The 17,007-nt window shown below is 43.7% G+C and overlaps 1 protein-coding gene across 1 annotated transcript in view; it reads right to left on the bottom strand.

Moving 5' to 3' along the window:
• LOC116653694 (vicilin-like seed storage protein At2g18540) overlaps positions 1–17,007 on the bottom strand; it is a gene marked incomplete at its 5' end in the record, with an annotated part of 196,122 nt that overhangs the window by 113,092 nt on the left and 66,023 nt on the right. Inside the window, 1 exon segment of the mRNA XM_032446017.1 lies at positions 1,056–1,088. Coding sequence (XP_032301908.1) covers positions 1,056–1,088 — 33 coding nt within the window.

Here is a 17,007-nt window from a genome sequence, read left to right as displayed (position 1 = left end):
TCCAAAGCTATTCCATCTCTGACTGCAATTTCCTGACCTGTTCCCACATCAAGAGGAATTTCCGTTACCTTCACGCTGACTCCCGCTCCTACACAGGCAAATGACTGAGTTCTTTTCCCTCCCTGTCCTCCTTTCACGCAGTCTCAGTAACCAGTGTGCTCCAAAAAGACTGCTTTCATAGTATTTTTGCTAGACTTTGCCCACACAGCAAGACAGACGGACCAACAGCCACACAACACGCGGTACATACAGGGTCCGCTGTATCCAGGGTAAAAAGGGTTGGGGGCCCAACATCACCACGCCCCCTAGCAGTGTGGTTTTAAACACCAGAGAAGAACCCAAAGAACTCCCCATGAGGCCATCTTAGTCGTGATGCAGCAGAAAATGCCCCTTAACCACAGACCCCCTCAAAGAACTCTGATTCCTTTAAATGCTGGAGCCACTTCAACACTGTGCAAGTAGTTGGCCCTCATTATTTCTCCTTTCCCCCCAAGTCAGTCTTTTACGCTACATTTACGATATGTACTGGCATTTGAAAACAACAGTCTCATCATCAAATGTTAAGATAATCACTGGAGAGAAATATGAAAAGCCTCAGCATGACGTCTTTGGCTCATTCCTTTCAAACGGTCATGCTCAGTTACAGGATAGAGAAGACCTCCAGGTTATGTTTCTTGCAAATGCTTTCCCATCTTGCATTGTGCCACCATAATACCTACAGCTCCATGCAGAAACAGCATCTCAATACGTTTTTAAAGGCAATTGTGGGGTTTCTGTTGTTTGTTTGTTTGTTAAATCAATTCAGGTCACGGATTATATTAACAAGATTTGTTTTCATTCCTAGTTGCTCTTCAAATTATTAATATGATTCCCTGCAGATAGATCGAGTGTTTGTGGTTTGCAGTGCACACTGACAAAAGTTTATTAGGACAAGGCATTCAAAGCCTTGCTGCCAAAAAAATAAACAAAACAAAACAAAATTAAAAATAAATAAATAGGGAAACTTCTCTGGGCAGCAGAAAGTAGAGCTTCTGAAGTACTTCAAACACACACACACTTTTTTTCCCCCTTTCTTTTTCCTTTTTTTTCTTTCACTTTTTTTCCCTACTTTTTTAACCTAATAAAGTCTCTGGCTTGTATTTTCTTAATCCTCATCTTTGACAGACCATTGAAACAGGAATCTTATTAAGCGAAGTTAGGGACATCTTTTTTAATAGCAAAGATAATTGAATGCAAGAGAGCTTTAGGGACTAGCAGGGTGTTAACCAGAGTGCAGCCCTCAGGCAATTGACACTGTATGGAATGAGCCTGAGATGCCCTAAGAGCTATCTATCTTCAGCCCTTCATTGCACCCTATGTTTTCCAGGTGATTATGCTCAAGTTGCTTCCCTCCATTAATCTAATCAAATATGGTGCCTGGAACATTTCACAGTTAAATGCTGGACTAAACCAATGAATATTACAGATGCAGTTTCACACACTGCGTCAAAAGATCAGCTAAGAACCATTTAACAAGAGAAAAGAAAGAAGATCAAGAACAAACAAAAAACCTACAGTAAAACCCAATGTCAACAGAAATGGGGGAGCAGAGAAATAGTTACTTGGAAGTGACCCTTGAGGGGGGCAGCAGGGAAGTCTGTCTGATTTTCTTTGGATGCAGCAATGCAGGAAATCGTTGAGGTGGGTTAAAATACCTTTCTTGTACATGCTTTACAAAGAATTTCCTCTGATTACCAGAGTAATATTTGTTTTCACATCAATCTTTATAAATCACAGCTGTGGTGCTTTATTTCCTCTCTCCCCTCCCCTTATTTTCATCTATTAATAGGTTTGCAGGTACCCACACATCAATTAAAAATAGGCATATATACTTATTCTATATATAAACACTTCCACTTTGCAAACATGTTCTCTACGTAACATAGCCCTGCTTCTGAACTGTGTCATTTGCACTTGTACTGCTGAGACCACAGCACAACCCTCCCGTCCCTGTTTCTGAGCCCAGGATGCCCGAATCCACAGAGCCCCATGCAGAAGGAGAGAGACATAAATATCAAGGATGTAATTCAATTAACAGCCCTCTAACCGCTGCAGACTCACAACTGGACACACCAGAATGACAGAAGCATCATCCTAAGCAATATTCCCTGTTATTTGGTTTGTGGTGTGTTTTGGGGGGAAGGTTGTTTTAATTTTTAATTAATTCTGCTTTCCCAGTTTAGGGGAAGGAAGGTAAGACATATGAAGGAACTTGCTTAAATATAATGTAGAGCTATACAGTTTTGCATTTTCAAACCTACAGAAGTCTCTGCAAATAATTTTAACCAGGTATTTTAAGCCATCAGTGTGGTCAGCATCACTCTCCAAATGCCATTCTCCAATTTTGGAACCTAGCATGAGAAGGAAGGAAGGGGTTTATCTTTCAAGTTCAATAGATCAAAACACACCGCACTCTCTTCTTCCTTTGATCTAAAGGAGAATCGTGAAAATCTTAGTTCTTGTCACAGCTTATTCTCCCCAAGGGCATCACCACCCCACCGAATACACAGTTCAGTCCTCAGACCACAACTCATTGTGCTCCCTGAACTCCTATGGAAGGTGGAATGCTCCAGCTCTGGACTACACCGCCCCAGCCTACTGACATTCATCCAGCTGAGAAACTCTTCCTCATCTGAGGCTTTTTTTTTTAAAAAAGAACCTTCTCACAGTCAAAGCAGCTGCTTTATTTCTGTGATAAGCAGCATTAACTAGGCAGTTCTTTAAGAGGATTTAACACAACTTTAAAAGAGGGCTTTTATTACAGGTCATAATACAGGTACTTAGTTCTTAACAAGGCAGGTAAGTTTTGGAAAACTAGACTCCTTTCTCCGAAAGATACCTGAGGGCATCTGATGTATTCCTAATGACTGTTAAAGCATTCAGAGGTATCCTCTGGGAATTATTATCTTCTGGAGTCGACTGGGCAATTTTACAGTTGGCAAGCAGAGATTCTAACAGACATTTAAGAACCATACAGTGAGCTCAGGCTGAGGACACAAAAAGAAGGAGGAGAGGAAGGAGGGAAGAGAAGAAGGAGGGAGGGAGGGAGAGGAGGGAAGAGAAGGAAGAGGAAGGGTAAGGGAAGGAAGGGAAAGGGAAGGGAAGGGTAGGGAAGGGAAGGGGAAGGGGGAGGGAAGAAGGAATGGAAGGAAGGGAAGGGAAAGGAAGGGGAAGGTGGAGAATGGGAAAAAGGGCGGGAAGAGGGAAGGGAGTGAAGGGAAGGAAGGGAAGGAAGGGAAGGAAGGGAAGAGAGGAAGGAAGGGAGGGGAAAGGACGGAAGGGGAAAGGAAGGAAGGGGAAAGGAGAAGGAGGAAAGGAGGAGGGAAAAGGAGGAAGGGGAAAGGAAGAAAGAAGGAGAGAGGCGAGAATGGAGGAGAGGGGCAGAGGACGAGGAGGAAGGAGAGAGAGGAGAGGCAGAGTGAGAGCGAGAGGAGAGAGAGAGAGAGAGAGGAGAGGAGGAGAGATGAAGGAGAGAGAGGAGAGAAGGAGAGGAGGAGAGGGAGAGAGGAGGGAGGAGAGGAGAGGAGAGGGGGAGGGAGAGGAGAGGAGAGGAGAGGAGAGGAGAGGAGAGGAGAGGAGAGGAGAATGAAAGAGGGGAAAAAATAATCAAAGAAAGAGAGAAATAAAAGGAAAAAAATAAAAGAGAGAAGAAAAAAAAGAAACAACCCAAGACAGAGCGACAAGCATACAAAAAAACAACCATGCAAGAACTGCTAGGTGGGGTGGAGGGGTGTCACACCTTGAACGTGCTGTACTTGACCTGAACATATCCCCAGGCCCTCCCTCACGTGCAAGCTCTCCCCAGACTGGAGCTCTGCTAGCTGACGTAAGCGGGGACAGAAAGGCCTGGCCCTTGGTGCTTTGTCACGTCCTTCAGACTTCCGTCTCTTACCTAGCTCCTGGCTGCTCCATCTCACTCACACCACACAGTGCTCTGCTGGCAGCCACAGAGGCACAGAGCTAACAAGTGAGCTTCATAAATCAACCTGTAGCTCGGCCAAAACAAAGAGCAGTGAGAAGCCTACCTGGGACCCAAAGCTACCACTGAAAGGGAAGAAAAAAGAAAAGTAAACAAAACTCTGCCACCAATCACAACTTGATAATGCAAACCAAACAGCACAGCAGCTCCTGAATCAGGGACGGGTAAAGCAGCAGAGGCATGAAACTCTCTGTTTATTTTCTGGGAACACTGGCCTAAGAAAAAACAGGCGTCCAGATCCGCGTGGAAGAATATCCAAAGGTTTATTTTAAAAACAGCCTCTCACGTACACATGAAATTTCCTTTGTGCTTTACTACCATTACTGCTAGAAAGTCTTTCCCCAACATCCAAACCAGTCCTCCTTTGTTACAAAATAAGCAGGATGAAAAAGAAGTCAACTACCAGCAGACGCAGAGCACACTATTCTTTTCTGGTATCTTCTGACATATCAGAAAAGATCTGGGTTTTGTTTGTAGCCATTTCCACCCTCTCCAGTCCCCTCAAAGAATGTTGTTTGTATATACAAAGCAGGGAGGAGCTGTCAAGTACGAGAAGAATTCAGGGGGAACTCTGGACTTCCAGCGGACACCGGATGCGATGCATTTGGCCTCTGTGGCAGACAAGGGGAGACTGAGAAACATGTTTCCCTTCAGAATAAGTGTAATTCAAATTCCTTAACAGGCTCATTTTGCTGAGCATGAAGTTAGCCAGTCTCAGGCAAGTCACGCATTTGAAGGAAGGAAGATTAGATGTGACAAATGAAGAATACGGCACTGATTCTTAAACTCACTTAATGTGGTATTTTAAATGCCTCAATGATGGCCAACAAGATAGAGCTCACTCAAGAAGAGTTCAGCTTCCTGGAAACCTAAAGAGAAGCACTGCAGCCCTTCAACTTGGAGTAGCTCAATATTAAAACAGAATTTACAACTTCGGTACCCCACCTCTTATCCCTGCCCCTGGGCCAACAAGAACTAAGCCTAACTTCTACGGCTTTTCCACAACCATGTTTAATATGAAATCTGACATGAGATGAGTCTATCTGCCGGTTCATTCTCACTGCTCACCAAGTTCAGCATGGGTTGAACACAAGATGAACCACACAAGGTAAGGCCAGAATTATGCAGGGCTTGCTAAAGGTGAGGAGAACTGTAAAAATGCTACATAAAATCAGCAGAGGGGAACACCAATTCAACACTCGGTATTAAACATCAAAGGAGTAACATATCTCAATACTGGTAGCTCTATTCAGGATCATCTGATAAAGCAACTTAAAACCTACTGGCCCAACAAAGTGTCTTCTCCTGTAGCATTGCTCCTCTCCAAAGTGACACAAAAAAAGCAAAAACAGAAGTAGAAGGCAGGTGGTGATGACATTTCAGAATTTTTACCAATAGTTAATGAAGAAGAACTGCGCCGTCTTAGGAACCCAAAGAACATCATGGCAAGTGCTACCATCATGGGAGCAGAGCCCTGGGACTTCAGATATGAACCTCCATCATCTGTGGGATATCAATCCCACCCATGGTGGGGCAAAGATTTACCCTTCATACTGTCACCAGATGAAGGAAAGAGGCCAAAGACAAGTCCATGGGAGCTGTCTCTCCAGCTCCATAAGCAGCATCTCATGGAGAAGATTTTTATAAAATACAAATGATTTTCTCATCCAGACAGGGATTCCTTCCTGTTTTCCCCTTACTTTTCTTGTTGCTTTATTCCCCTGAAAGGGTTATAACATCAAGGAAAGTGCTAAGAGCAGAACTCAAATTTACATGCTTTTAAGACATGGAAGTAAATAAAGACAAAGATCTTGCTCATAAGCCAGCCCTGAGAGCTACGTTTTTGCTTCCTATTTCAAATCAGTATGTGCTCACATCAAGAGTGAGCTTGGCATACTGTTCTCACTGGGAAAAATAATACACATATGGAAAAAGTACAAGATGCTCACTGGCACATGGATCACTTAAAGATCTAAAACAAAATGTCTTGCCTAATTACACGCCTAGCTCATTAAAGAAACAATTTAAAGGAAACTAGGAATTGTTTCAATTACATATGCAACAGGAATTGGGAAGAAATATTGTTCAGAATATTAGAAACCAATTCTACAATGAAAAGCTCTACCCACTTGCAAAGAACACATTCAGGTATTTTGTTTATAACAGATTTTTGCCTGAATGTACTATACATTATAGTAAAAATTGAGAATAATAATTTTAAGTGGAAACCCCACTGTAGCTACACAGACAAGCCCATGTAGCTTGGCATGCACCAAGCATCACAGGGATCTCCCCAGGCCAGTATCAAAACCACTAGGAGGAACCTTTCAGCTGACTGCTGGCCCTGGGCTTGCTCTCCTCTTACTGCACACACATTTCAATACACACCACACAGCAGGCTGAATGAATTAAAGGCTGAAGGAGGATTTCTTTCAGCAGTATGATAGAGGGACTTGTGCTGTCGACAGCAAATGTGAAATAAGTATGCTGATTGTGACACGCAGGGCACTGTTCTTGGGAGCCTTGCTGCCAGTGGCAGGAGAGCCAGTGAGGGTCCCAAAGCTATAGACTGGCTGAAATGAATACATACAAACAAGCATTGCTCAGCTGAGTCACAGAATGACAAAACTAGAGCCACCTACTATAAGGCTTGGAACCACAAAACCCATTATAAACAGATGAACTATGAAATTCAGATCCTGTTCTCGGCTCTCAGAGTCAGCGTAAGTTCAGATCCAAGCACCAAGGACATGAATTATGATTTCCCATCCATGATGCAGTTTCTTTACAGCCATCACGTTCTGTAGCTGAACAATATTACTCCCTTATAAATCGCCTTAATTATGAGAGCAACATAAGACATCTTGGGACATTTGGTAGAAGATCTCACAGCAAGGCAACTCTTAAATCTTTGCTAAGAAACAAAAAAGACATCTGTTTTGCACTGTCTTTGAAATAATTAACTGATTTGTGCCTTACCAAAGTGAAAATTAATTTCATTCTACTGTGAGAAAGTTAGGAAAAAGTGGAAGTTTTCAGTAATCTTTAAAAGGAGGGAAAAAAATGCATTGAGATTAGGCCAGACAAAGAGCCAGTTCCCACAAAAGGCATGATGGAGCTGTGCCAAATGCTTCTAAGAACAGAGCATTTTTTGGTTGTTCTTTCGGAGCCAAATTTCTTATGCCTTCATTCTGTCTTTTATGGGTATTAATAAGATTTCCACATAAATCTGTCTCTACTTAGTCATCTTCACCACTGTCAGATTACAGAGTCTTTCATCAGGAACAACTGCCAACAAAAATGTTTCTGATGTCACAGGAGCCGTGCTATCGCTTCAGCCATCACTCAGAACAAACAGTCCCAAAAAGGTGAAAGGCCACTACTGTGTATGGAAAGCACTAAAAAAGAGCAGTGTTAAAATTAAGAGATTCCATAAAGAGGAGGAGAGGTTAAACAAGAAAGTAAGAGTGGTAATCAGCTGAATGCATTTCTTGATTTGGTGCTAGCAAATGGGAAACTTTCAAACATCTTTTTCAAATGAATATACATTCTTAAGTCAGACATCACATAACACTTGGAAATTATAGCCATGATTTTCTGAAAGAGCTTTTTTTTTTTTCTTTCTTTAACTCTCCTTCTATTTATTTACATGCCCTTCACACTCATACCAAATATTATAACCAGAGCATATCTGTCATCATTGTATGGAAGTTTCCGACAAGGCACCAAAGAATCCTCACCAAAGCCTTTGCATTTCTTAGAACAAGATAACTTGCCCCTTGCTCTAGAATCTGATTGAAAGGAAAGCAGTGAGATGAGCTAAGGAAAAGCTATCACCAGGCAAGATGTTAACGTTTCATGGGCAGCAGTCACACTCTGAAGCAAGTCTAACTTGGCTTCCTTACACATGGGAGCAGAGCAGAACTGAGTGTCCAAAGCCCACCCTTCACTTTTTTAGGCCTGTTTTTAATGTAGGGGGATAGGTTTCAGATTTCCTGGACTGTAAGACAGAGGATAAGAAAGGAACACCCAGCTCATTGATGGCAACCATTCCTAGCTTAAAATGCAACACTGAACCACTCATCACATCTCAGAAGAGTGGCACTAAGTAAGCTGCTAACTCAGAGCATGTGGGTATCAAAGCCATGGGATTCTTCCTACAGTTATTTTTTACTGAACAAAAAATAACGAATCTGCCTCATGGTCAATTCTGTCCCCAAATCATTACCTTCCATCTAACCAGAAGAATAACATCCCACGTTTTGGGACTAGATTGATTCAGCAGGCACATGAGAAAAGAAATGTGAAATAAAGACTGGATAGATTTAAGAGGAAGGAGATGGACAATCTTTCTTCACCGCTTCACTTAAAAATGTTTGGTTTTGCCATCTCTCTCTCACCACATCACACGTACCCAGAAAGCTCGGTTTGGATGTCCTAAATTTCAGCTAAGCCCCAGTGCTGTGTATTTCCTATTAGCTGGCTCTGACTCCAAAGGTGCCTTGCCAAGAGGAAACAACAGGCTTGGATCCTCAAGTGGAATTTAAGCTTGACTATGTGCTGAAGTGCTGGCACCACGACCCATCGAATTGTTGCACTATCATCATATGCTCCTCTATTACACTGCTTGACACAAAGACGGCAAGCTCTGTAAGAATGAGCATGTTGTTTTCTGCAACCCAGAAGGCAGTTTTCAGTATCAGTTCAACACAGACAATATTTCTATTTGCCACTGAGCGGTTTCTCAGGGCAGCCTGCAGCAAGACTGGGACACAGGCAGCACTGTCTGAAACAAAGCAATCCAGCTGTATACCCCTAGTTATACACCTGCCTGCTCCTGGGAGTTATGGAAACAAAAGAGCTCTGCACATCTAAGCAGAGAACTTTCACGGAGAAGTGTAAGGTTCCCCTTCCACCTTCATGCCCCCTCTAGTCCCTGAGCCTCTAGCTGAGTCCTCTTCACCACTCAGCTCCTTACATACACACAGGCAGCACAGCACCAAATCCTGCAGTAAGAAATGTTTATTCATTTCAGCTTTTTATGAAATCAGTAGACAATTAGGACTGCATTTAAGAATGAACCATGCATATGAATTAAGCTTAAAATAAAAGTCAGTAATGGAGTAAGAATTATGTTGCAACGTTTGACCTCCTAAAGAATTTAGAAGTCGACAGAAACAGTGAATCTCTGGGAATAAAGTCTACAGAGGTGGGATTTCTGCCACTCATTTTCAGAGCTGTCTTAATAAATAACCAATGGTAATGAGTTGACAGCTGCTTTGAAACTAGGTACGCTGCAGTAGTAATATATTCATTATACAGAACAGAACAAGTTTTGCCAGCTGAAGATCATCATTCTTATCTGCAAAAATTTAAGTCTCCTATTTATTTCAGTTGCTCTTATCGCACTTCTGACCAGGCAGAGCTCCACACTGAACAAGCTCCCATTTATGCCCATGAGAACATCGCTGGCTCTGGCAGTGAGGAGAGCTTATCAGCTGCTCACGTCTGGCCAGCTCTCAGCCCCACGTCACGGCCAAAATTAGCGGTAAGCCAGGCTAGGTACCAAAGGCACCATATAAAGCAAGCACCTAGTGCCAGGCGCCTTTAGAACTAAGTTGCAGCACCAAGTTCAGCTGTCATATTGGAATGTATGCACTTAGAGCATGTAAGTATGCGTGCACTTATCAAAGTCACCACTGAAGCGCTTAACAGCAAAAAAGGAGAAATTTGGCAGGTTGGGAAAAAAAAAAAAGAGAGTTAAAACTATCAAAAGTCAAGTGGTGATTACAAAGGATGTGATATTAAAAAACATGCCCACCTGTGACATCGGAAATCACTATTAAATATCTGGGAAGGATGGTGTCGTATGTAACTTAGTCCGCAGACTGTACTCTCAAAGACAAACAGTGCCATCCCTCTATGATACCGTAACAATTGCTCTTCGGAAACACCAGAGGAAAAAATGACCAAAAAACCCCATGATCATCCCATTTCTAATTTGAATATGTACTATTCTGAGAAGCTGGAGAAGGGTCTGCAGCATAAGTTTTATGAGAAGTAGCTGAGAGCACTGAAATTGTTCAGTATGGAGAAGAAAAGCTCAGGGGAAGCCTCATTGCACTCTACAGTTCCCTGGAAGGAGGTTGTAGTGAGGTTGGGGTCAGCCTCTTCTCCCAGGTAACACCAGAAGGACAAGAGGGAATGGCCTCATGTTGTGCCAGGGGAGGTTCATGCTGGATATTAGGAAACATTTCTCCTAAGAAGGAGCGGTGATACATTAGAACAGGCTGCTTAAGGAGGTGGTGCAGTCACCATCCCTGGACATTTATCCAGAACAAACATGTGGATGTAGCACTGAGGGACATGGCAGATGGGCATGGTAGTGGTGGGCTGCTGGTGGGACTAGATGATCTCAGAAGTCTATATTTATGCACACACCTGTACATGAATATGTACATATAAAGGTATGATTTCTGAATATGCATGTACATGCACACACAAAAATAAGCTACAAGATCTCCGGTGACTATCCAAGAAGCACAACCAACAGTCATTTTGAATTTCATCCTTTAAGAAGACAAAATGAATAGCTATCTGCTACAAAATAATAAAATAAAATAAAATAAAATAAAATAAAATAAAATAAAATAAAATAAAATAAAATAAAATAAAAATAAAATAAAAAAATAAAATAAAATAAAATAAAATAAAATAAAATACTCTCGAGCAGCTTCCAGGTGTTCCATGAGGAGTTAAAGGTGTTCACACAAGTGAGACACAGAGCTACAGCTCCGCATTGTGACAACCGCATTTGCAGACTCAAACATCCAATTTGTTACCTTACAACTATAAATTTATCCAATCACAATGGAATTCCTTATCAGTGCAAGATACAGCAATCACACATTTTCAATAGCAACCTGTTGTTAACATTGCTAGTAAAATAAAAAAGAAATACATCTTAGAACTTCACCAGCATCTGCCACTTTCTGCTGCTCACCTGGTGAATGTCAGGACGAGAATTTCAGGCTCCCCAACACAGAAATGGCTGTAACAGGTGAGCTCTATAAGGCTATGATAAGAAAAGCCAAAAATCTCCTACTAAAAGTACTTCAAGCCATGCAGTAACGGGAGGGATAACACATAAAATGTGATTGTGCAGCCCTTTTGGATCTGCTCTTCTGCAGAGGTTTGCACCTTTCTAGCTGTCATCTGAAGTGACATTTAATAGACAAAAACAGATGAGGTATTGTTTTATTCTTCAGGCTATGCAAAGCTTGGGCCGGTCTACCTGGATTAGAAGTAGAAAAAAACATTACTCAGATGCAGCTTCTCAGCTGCTACCTCACCCTTCCCATGTTACTTCTTCTTACACTGATCACAAAAACCCCTTGGTTTATTTAAAACTATAGCAAAAGCAAGTGCAAGAGACAAGCAGAAGTGTCTGTTCTCTGGGGTAAGAAAAAGCTCTGGTTCTTGCTTGTGCCATAAGTGCAGCTCCAGCATACAGAGATGTATGAAAGTATAATTGTCCTGCTGGAACTCTTTAAGCGCAGGAACTCAAAAAAAATGGTTAACCTTTGGCATTCAAACACTCACACCTTTCCATATGGATTTCATTTCACAAGCAAGCTCGTGAACAAACAGCAGCTAGAAAGATGCCACTCCGAATAAGCAACATTCAGTTTCAAAGTTAAGTTACATCATCTCCCTACAATTTTGACACTTTTACACTGAGGAAGCTGGAGTCCGTCATGTTATTCTAATACACAGGTTTAGTTAAACCAAATGAAGGAAACAAGAAAAATCCAACAGCTATCAGTGTATCGATCCTCAGAAAACAATAAGTTCTACAGCTTTCCAATAGACACTGATGTAGTAATACCTTACACAGCTCTCAGTCAGACTTAAGGAAATAAGGAAATTTCTAAAAGAAATATTTAGCCACCCTAAGAGGAATGGTTAGCCAAAGTTTAATCAGTTTTTAGTTACTGAACTTAGATATAGAGTATCATATATACATATATATATAAATGTATATGTGTATATATATACATATAAATAGGTAAGTAGTTAAGACACACACACACAGTTTCTCAGTGCCAAATGCTGCCAGCTGACACAAAGTCTTTTTCCTGGTGGGTTTCAGAAGTAACAATGCAATGTCACCAGCCAAACTCGCACAACCAATATCTTTCCTGCAGGTTCTATTTCACCTTCTGTTTGGCAGCACCGTAGGGTGGCACCTGGACCACAGGGCTGCCTTCTGCATGTAGAAAGACAAAAAGACTGGAATAACAATGCTGTTCCATCAGCATCTCTTTGCATGGCATTTCCAGTTTTCTTTATTAATAAACACCTGTACAGACAAAGAACTGTGAGATGCCACCATACATAAAGCAACGGTGACTTCTGTTCTTGCAGATTCTCTGCACCAGGATTTCCAGTTACTCATGTGGCTTTGCAAGAAGACTACCAAAAGCCTAAAAGAAAGTTTCAAAGACTTCCAAAAAGAAAAAGAAAAAGAAGAAAAAGAGAAAGAAAAATCGCAAAGCAGTTATAATCACGTGGATATGTGGGGGGGGGGGGGGAGAAAAAGTAAAAAAAAAAAAAAAAAAAAAGGAAAAAAAGAAGAAAAAGCCATTCCGTTAAGTACCACGGACAGATTTTAGCGCTGCCGGGGCCGTGCAGGGGTTCGCGTGCCCCCTAGGGGAGCGGTGCGGCCACGGCCCGGCCCGACCCGCGATGCAGCTTGCAGCGGGAGGGCAGCGGGAGAGAGCGGCCCTTCCTCGTCCCATCTCATTTCGTCTCCCGGATTCAGCCGAGAGAGGAAAACACCGATACAAACACCGATGCATCTCCCCATCTGGGCAGACACGGAGTTTTTATCTGCCTGTTTGCTGTACCTTTTCCTTTCTCCCTCACAGATCCATGATCCGATGCTGATGATCCTGCTGCACTCCGGGCAGGGCTCACAGCAAAAACACACACACACATGCAACCTAAAACCTGAAAAACAGGTCCAAAGCTGCAGTGCTCACTGCTAAGAGGGGACTCCAAAGAGCAGCTCTCACTTTGCTCTCTGGGCCTTCACCTTTATTCCCCCATCTGCAATAAGCTGCACATCTCTACCAACATTCCCTACACAAATCACTGCCCCTCGCCCAACGCTTTCATTGCAACAGCTCTCTCCTTCCTCCAAAAGCACTGCTTTCCCCTCCAGCCCCGGGAAGCTCTGCAGAATACCTCTCTCACACACACAGGTCACTGTTGGGCTGTTTATTTAATTAACACGATGGCCGACACACACAGGATGGCTTTCAGTCAGTCCCACAGCTCTGCATTTTCACACCGTGCAGAAAGAGCCAAAAGTCACTGCTGGACTTCACTTTTTTTTTTGGCCAATACATTTCTGGATTCATCCGATTGGGTCAGAACTCTATTTCTGTCTATCGTGACAGTTCGACCAGCAGTTTCTTTATATATTTTTGTGAGGCTGAAAGAGTAAAAAACCACATAGGTGTGTTTGCCTAAATGAAATCATGCAATAAATAAATAAATATGTATGTGTGTATGTATGAAACATCTGGAATCACAGCGTGATTCCTCCTGGAGCCTTACGTAGAGCTCACACCCAGCTGGGTTGCAGCAGTCACTGGGTGACAGCTATGCAGTGTTACACAGCTTCTGGTGACCCCAATGGTACCGGTGGTAAATCTTATTGGAGTAATTACAGCTCAGTAATATGTATTAGAAGAAGGAGGTTAATACACCCCGTGTCTAATAGGAGACGTGCATTAGGAAGTGTCCATATGTATCTGTTTTTAATTCTTCCTGAGTGTGTTGCACACAGACCTACCCTACCCCCATGCCAAGGGGCAGGATATGCAGCACTAAGCATTGGTTATAAGAGAAGACTATATCAGAGAGCCAGGAAAGAGGGGAGGGGGAAAGTTCCTTGCACTGACAGAGCTCCCACTGTCAAAACAGTGAGAAGAATGGATAAAGGCTTAATTTCTCCTAAATAAATAAATAAATAAATAAATAAATAAAAATAAAAATAAAAAACAAAAATCCAACAAATCCATTTCTTTTTCTCATCCACTCCCCTGATCTTATTGCTGGAACGCCATCTCTGACCATGCAAACTGTCACAGCACTGTCCCCTAGACCTGTGATAAGGAGCTCACGGCTCATGGAAGCTTTCCATGAGGACAGGCAGAGCCACCTTCACTGCCACCAGAAGGGACAGGCCAGGCTCCCACGGCCGCTGGTTGATGGCAGGGCAGGTGGCACCAGCACTGCTTATTAGCCTCCAGAATACAACGGCCATACAAGGTTGTAAACATCAAGGCACAGACCACTCTGTAAAAACATCTGCAAAAACCTGAAGAAGAAACTCTGAAAGCCGCTTGTGCATCTGCCGGGGAAAAAAAAAAAAAACCAACAAAACTTGCTCATTCATTCATTCATTCATTGTCTGTCTCATTCTCACCCATTCACAATTTCTCCCTGCTCTGAGCTGGGTGAGCTGAGTTGAGCCCTGCAGGAGCTGCACATCCTCAGCAGTGCCAGCAGAACCACCATAGCAGAGCTCAGCTGCGGGCAGGAGCAGGCTGGGAATGGGAAATACACTCATGGCAGCACGGAACCTTTCATCCAGGGAACAGGATGGATTGGAGGGAGAGAAGGCATCAAAATGAGCCCCCAACCAGAATGAAATCAGAACTTGTTAAGAGCTCCTTTAGAAAGAAAAGAAGGTTCTGAGTGCGCGTGTGTGTATCGGTAGCAGCGGTGTTTCTCTTAATTAAACTTTCTCAGTTCCTTTTGGAACTGACAAGCGATTCAGATGAGATGTTTCAGTAGACTGAGTAATATACAGTGACACGCACACATGCAGCTATTCCTATGAGAGTCTTGAACACAGTTTATGTACTCTTAATCATATTGATGCACCTCTCTGTGATGTTGCTTTGCGACTCCTGGTACGGCTCTTTGTATCACAAGGCCAAAGAAATCCACATATGTGTTCTAGTGGGGGAAAAATCAGAATGTAACCAAAATATGTGTGACCAAACAAAACTCAGTTCAGCTGGAGAAAGCTCCAACTTTTTCAGACTCTCCTATTCACAGAAGCAAACAGGGAGGGGGGGGAAAGTTTAAGTGCTCAGCAAAGGGAAAGCATACATGGGCAGCAATGGGAAGCACCTCTAAAACCTCTCCGACAGTTACCCAGCAGCTGTGTACAGACGTTTCAGCACAACGGTACAGATCCATTTCCTGATAAAGATGGGTGGTGGCTCTTGGACACACCACCAAAAGTGCCTTTGGGCCCAGGGCATGGTTTCTAATGTCAGGGGTAAGGGCAAGCCCACTCTGGTTTGTCAAGCCCTCCTCTCTATTTTTAACAAGTTATATTTAAAAGCTGTCCAAAAGAGAAACATTTACCTATGGTTTCTGTAAGTCTGCAGGGAGATGATGTTTGGCTACAAACAGACGTGCTGTTTGCTGGGAGAGCCCCACTGCCCATAGCACTTTCCCAAGATCCGGGGTCTCTGTCCCTCCACACTGCCACAATTATTGAGGAAGTCCATTCATGTAAGGACAAAACACGCTTAAAGACGAGAGAAAAACTCTCCCCAGCCGTGGAAGTAGTGATCCATTTCAAACCACGCAGTGACGCAGGCAACACCAGATCTCACTATTGATTAATACCGAGCGAGAACAAAAGAAAGCAAAATTTGCCAAAATTCTGCAGCGGGTGCACAGTGCAGCGCCAGCACCCAGCAGATCAACCTGGCATGGGGTCACAGCCAGCACTGCCCTACAGGGAGCACAAGAAAGGTGTGATACCACCTCGGGTCCACAGCAGCCCTCCATGGTGTCAGTGCCTCTATCACAGAGAGAACGATGCGGCCACAACCAGGGAACCCCATCCCCAAATGGTTACACTCAAACACATGAACTGGAGAAGTGTGAGTGGATGGAAATGTGTTTAAAACATTACAAGTGCCTGCTGTAAAAAGCCACCAGAAAAGCTGAGCGTCATTGAGGAGAAGCGGTGTTAATTCCTTGCCTTACATATTGCATTTACCAATCATTCTCATCCCCTCCTCTCCCGGTTTGTGTGAAAACAGAGTCAGAACTGAGTCCAACTTCTATTTTTTCACACCGTATTTGCTGGGATGCCGCGGTCAATATTTGGTTCATCTAAACAGAAACGCTAAATCAATAAGTACATTGGTTGTAAAATATGCCTCAGGTGTATCAAGCTGTCGGGCCCTCCGCTAGCAAATGTCAGAACCAACCACAGAGGGATGCAACCAAACCATGTCCAGAAACAAACCACCCACCTTCACCGTTTGGTTCAGTGCCATTATCGAGAAAACACGGCAGTGCTCATCCACCGAATGACCCAGTGAAACCTTTGGTGTGGGGCAGCAGCTCCAGGTGAGCTCTGCTCGTACAGTCCTTTGCAAAACTGATTGGAAAATAAAGTTTTGTCCGGGTCTCCCCCTTGCACCACCGCACAGGGCTGCATACCCGGCCGGGGACAGCTCTGTTGGGGTTCAGCCCTACAGCCCCAAAAACAAGGGCACTCTTCGGGCAGGCAAACTCTGCCGAACTCGTGCTCGCGGCAGGGCTCTCTGCAGCCGTGCGGTAAAGATGCCCGTGTGTTTCTTCCCTCGTTTTTTCAGGTGCGCATTTATAAGGCTGCGTGACCGGAGAGAAAGTTTTCCCCGCTCCGTGCGAACCGCGGCCACTTAAGGGCAGCGAAGTTGAGATGAACGGCAGCACCCCGTGTCGGTTCGCACGCCGAGCCGAGGGACGGCGTCAGGCACAGCCCCGGGGAGGCAAAGTGCAGCGAAGCACGGCGGGCCGCTCGCAGGGGAGGCGATCCGCGTCCCGATCAGGGGCCGCTCCCGCCGCGCCCCGAACGCACCCTGCCGGGTCCGAGCCGGCTCAGCGGGGCGGCCGAGACTCCG

This window comes from Coturnix japonica, chromosome 1 (genome assembly GCF_001577835.2).
Source record: "Coturnix japonica isolate 7356 chromosome 1, Coturnix japonica 2.1, whole genome shotgun sequence".
Taxonomy (NCBI): domain Eukaryota; kingdom Metazoa; phylum Chordata; class Aves; order Galliformes; family Phasianidae; genus Coturnix; species Coturnix japonica.
The sequence above is the reverse complement of the archived record's forward strand: the minus strand, read 5'-3'. Positions and strand labels throughout refer to the sequence as shown.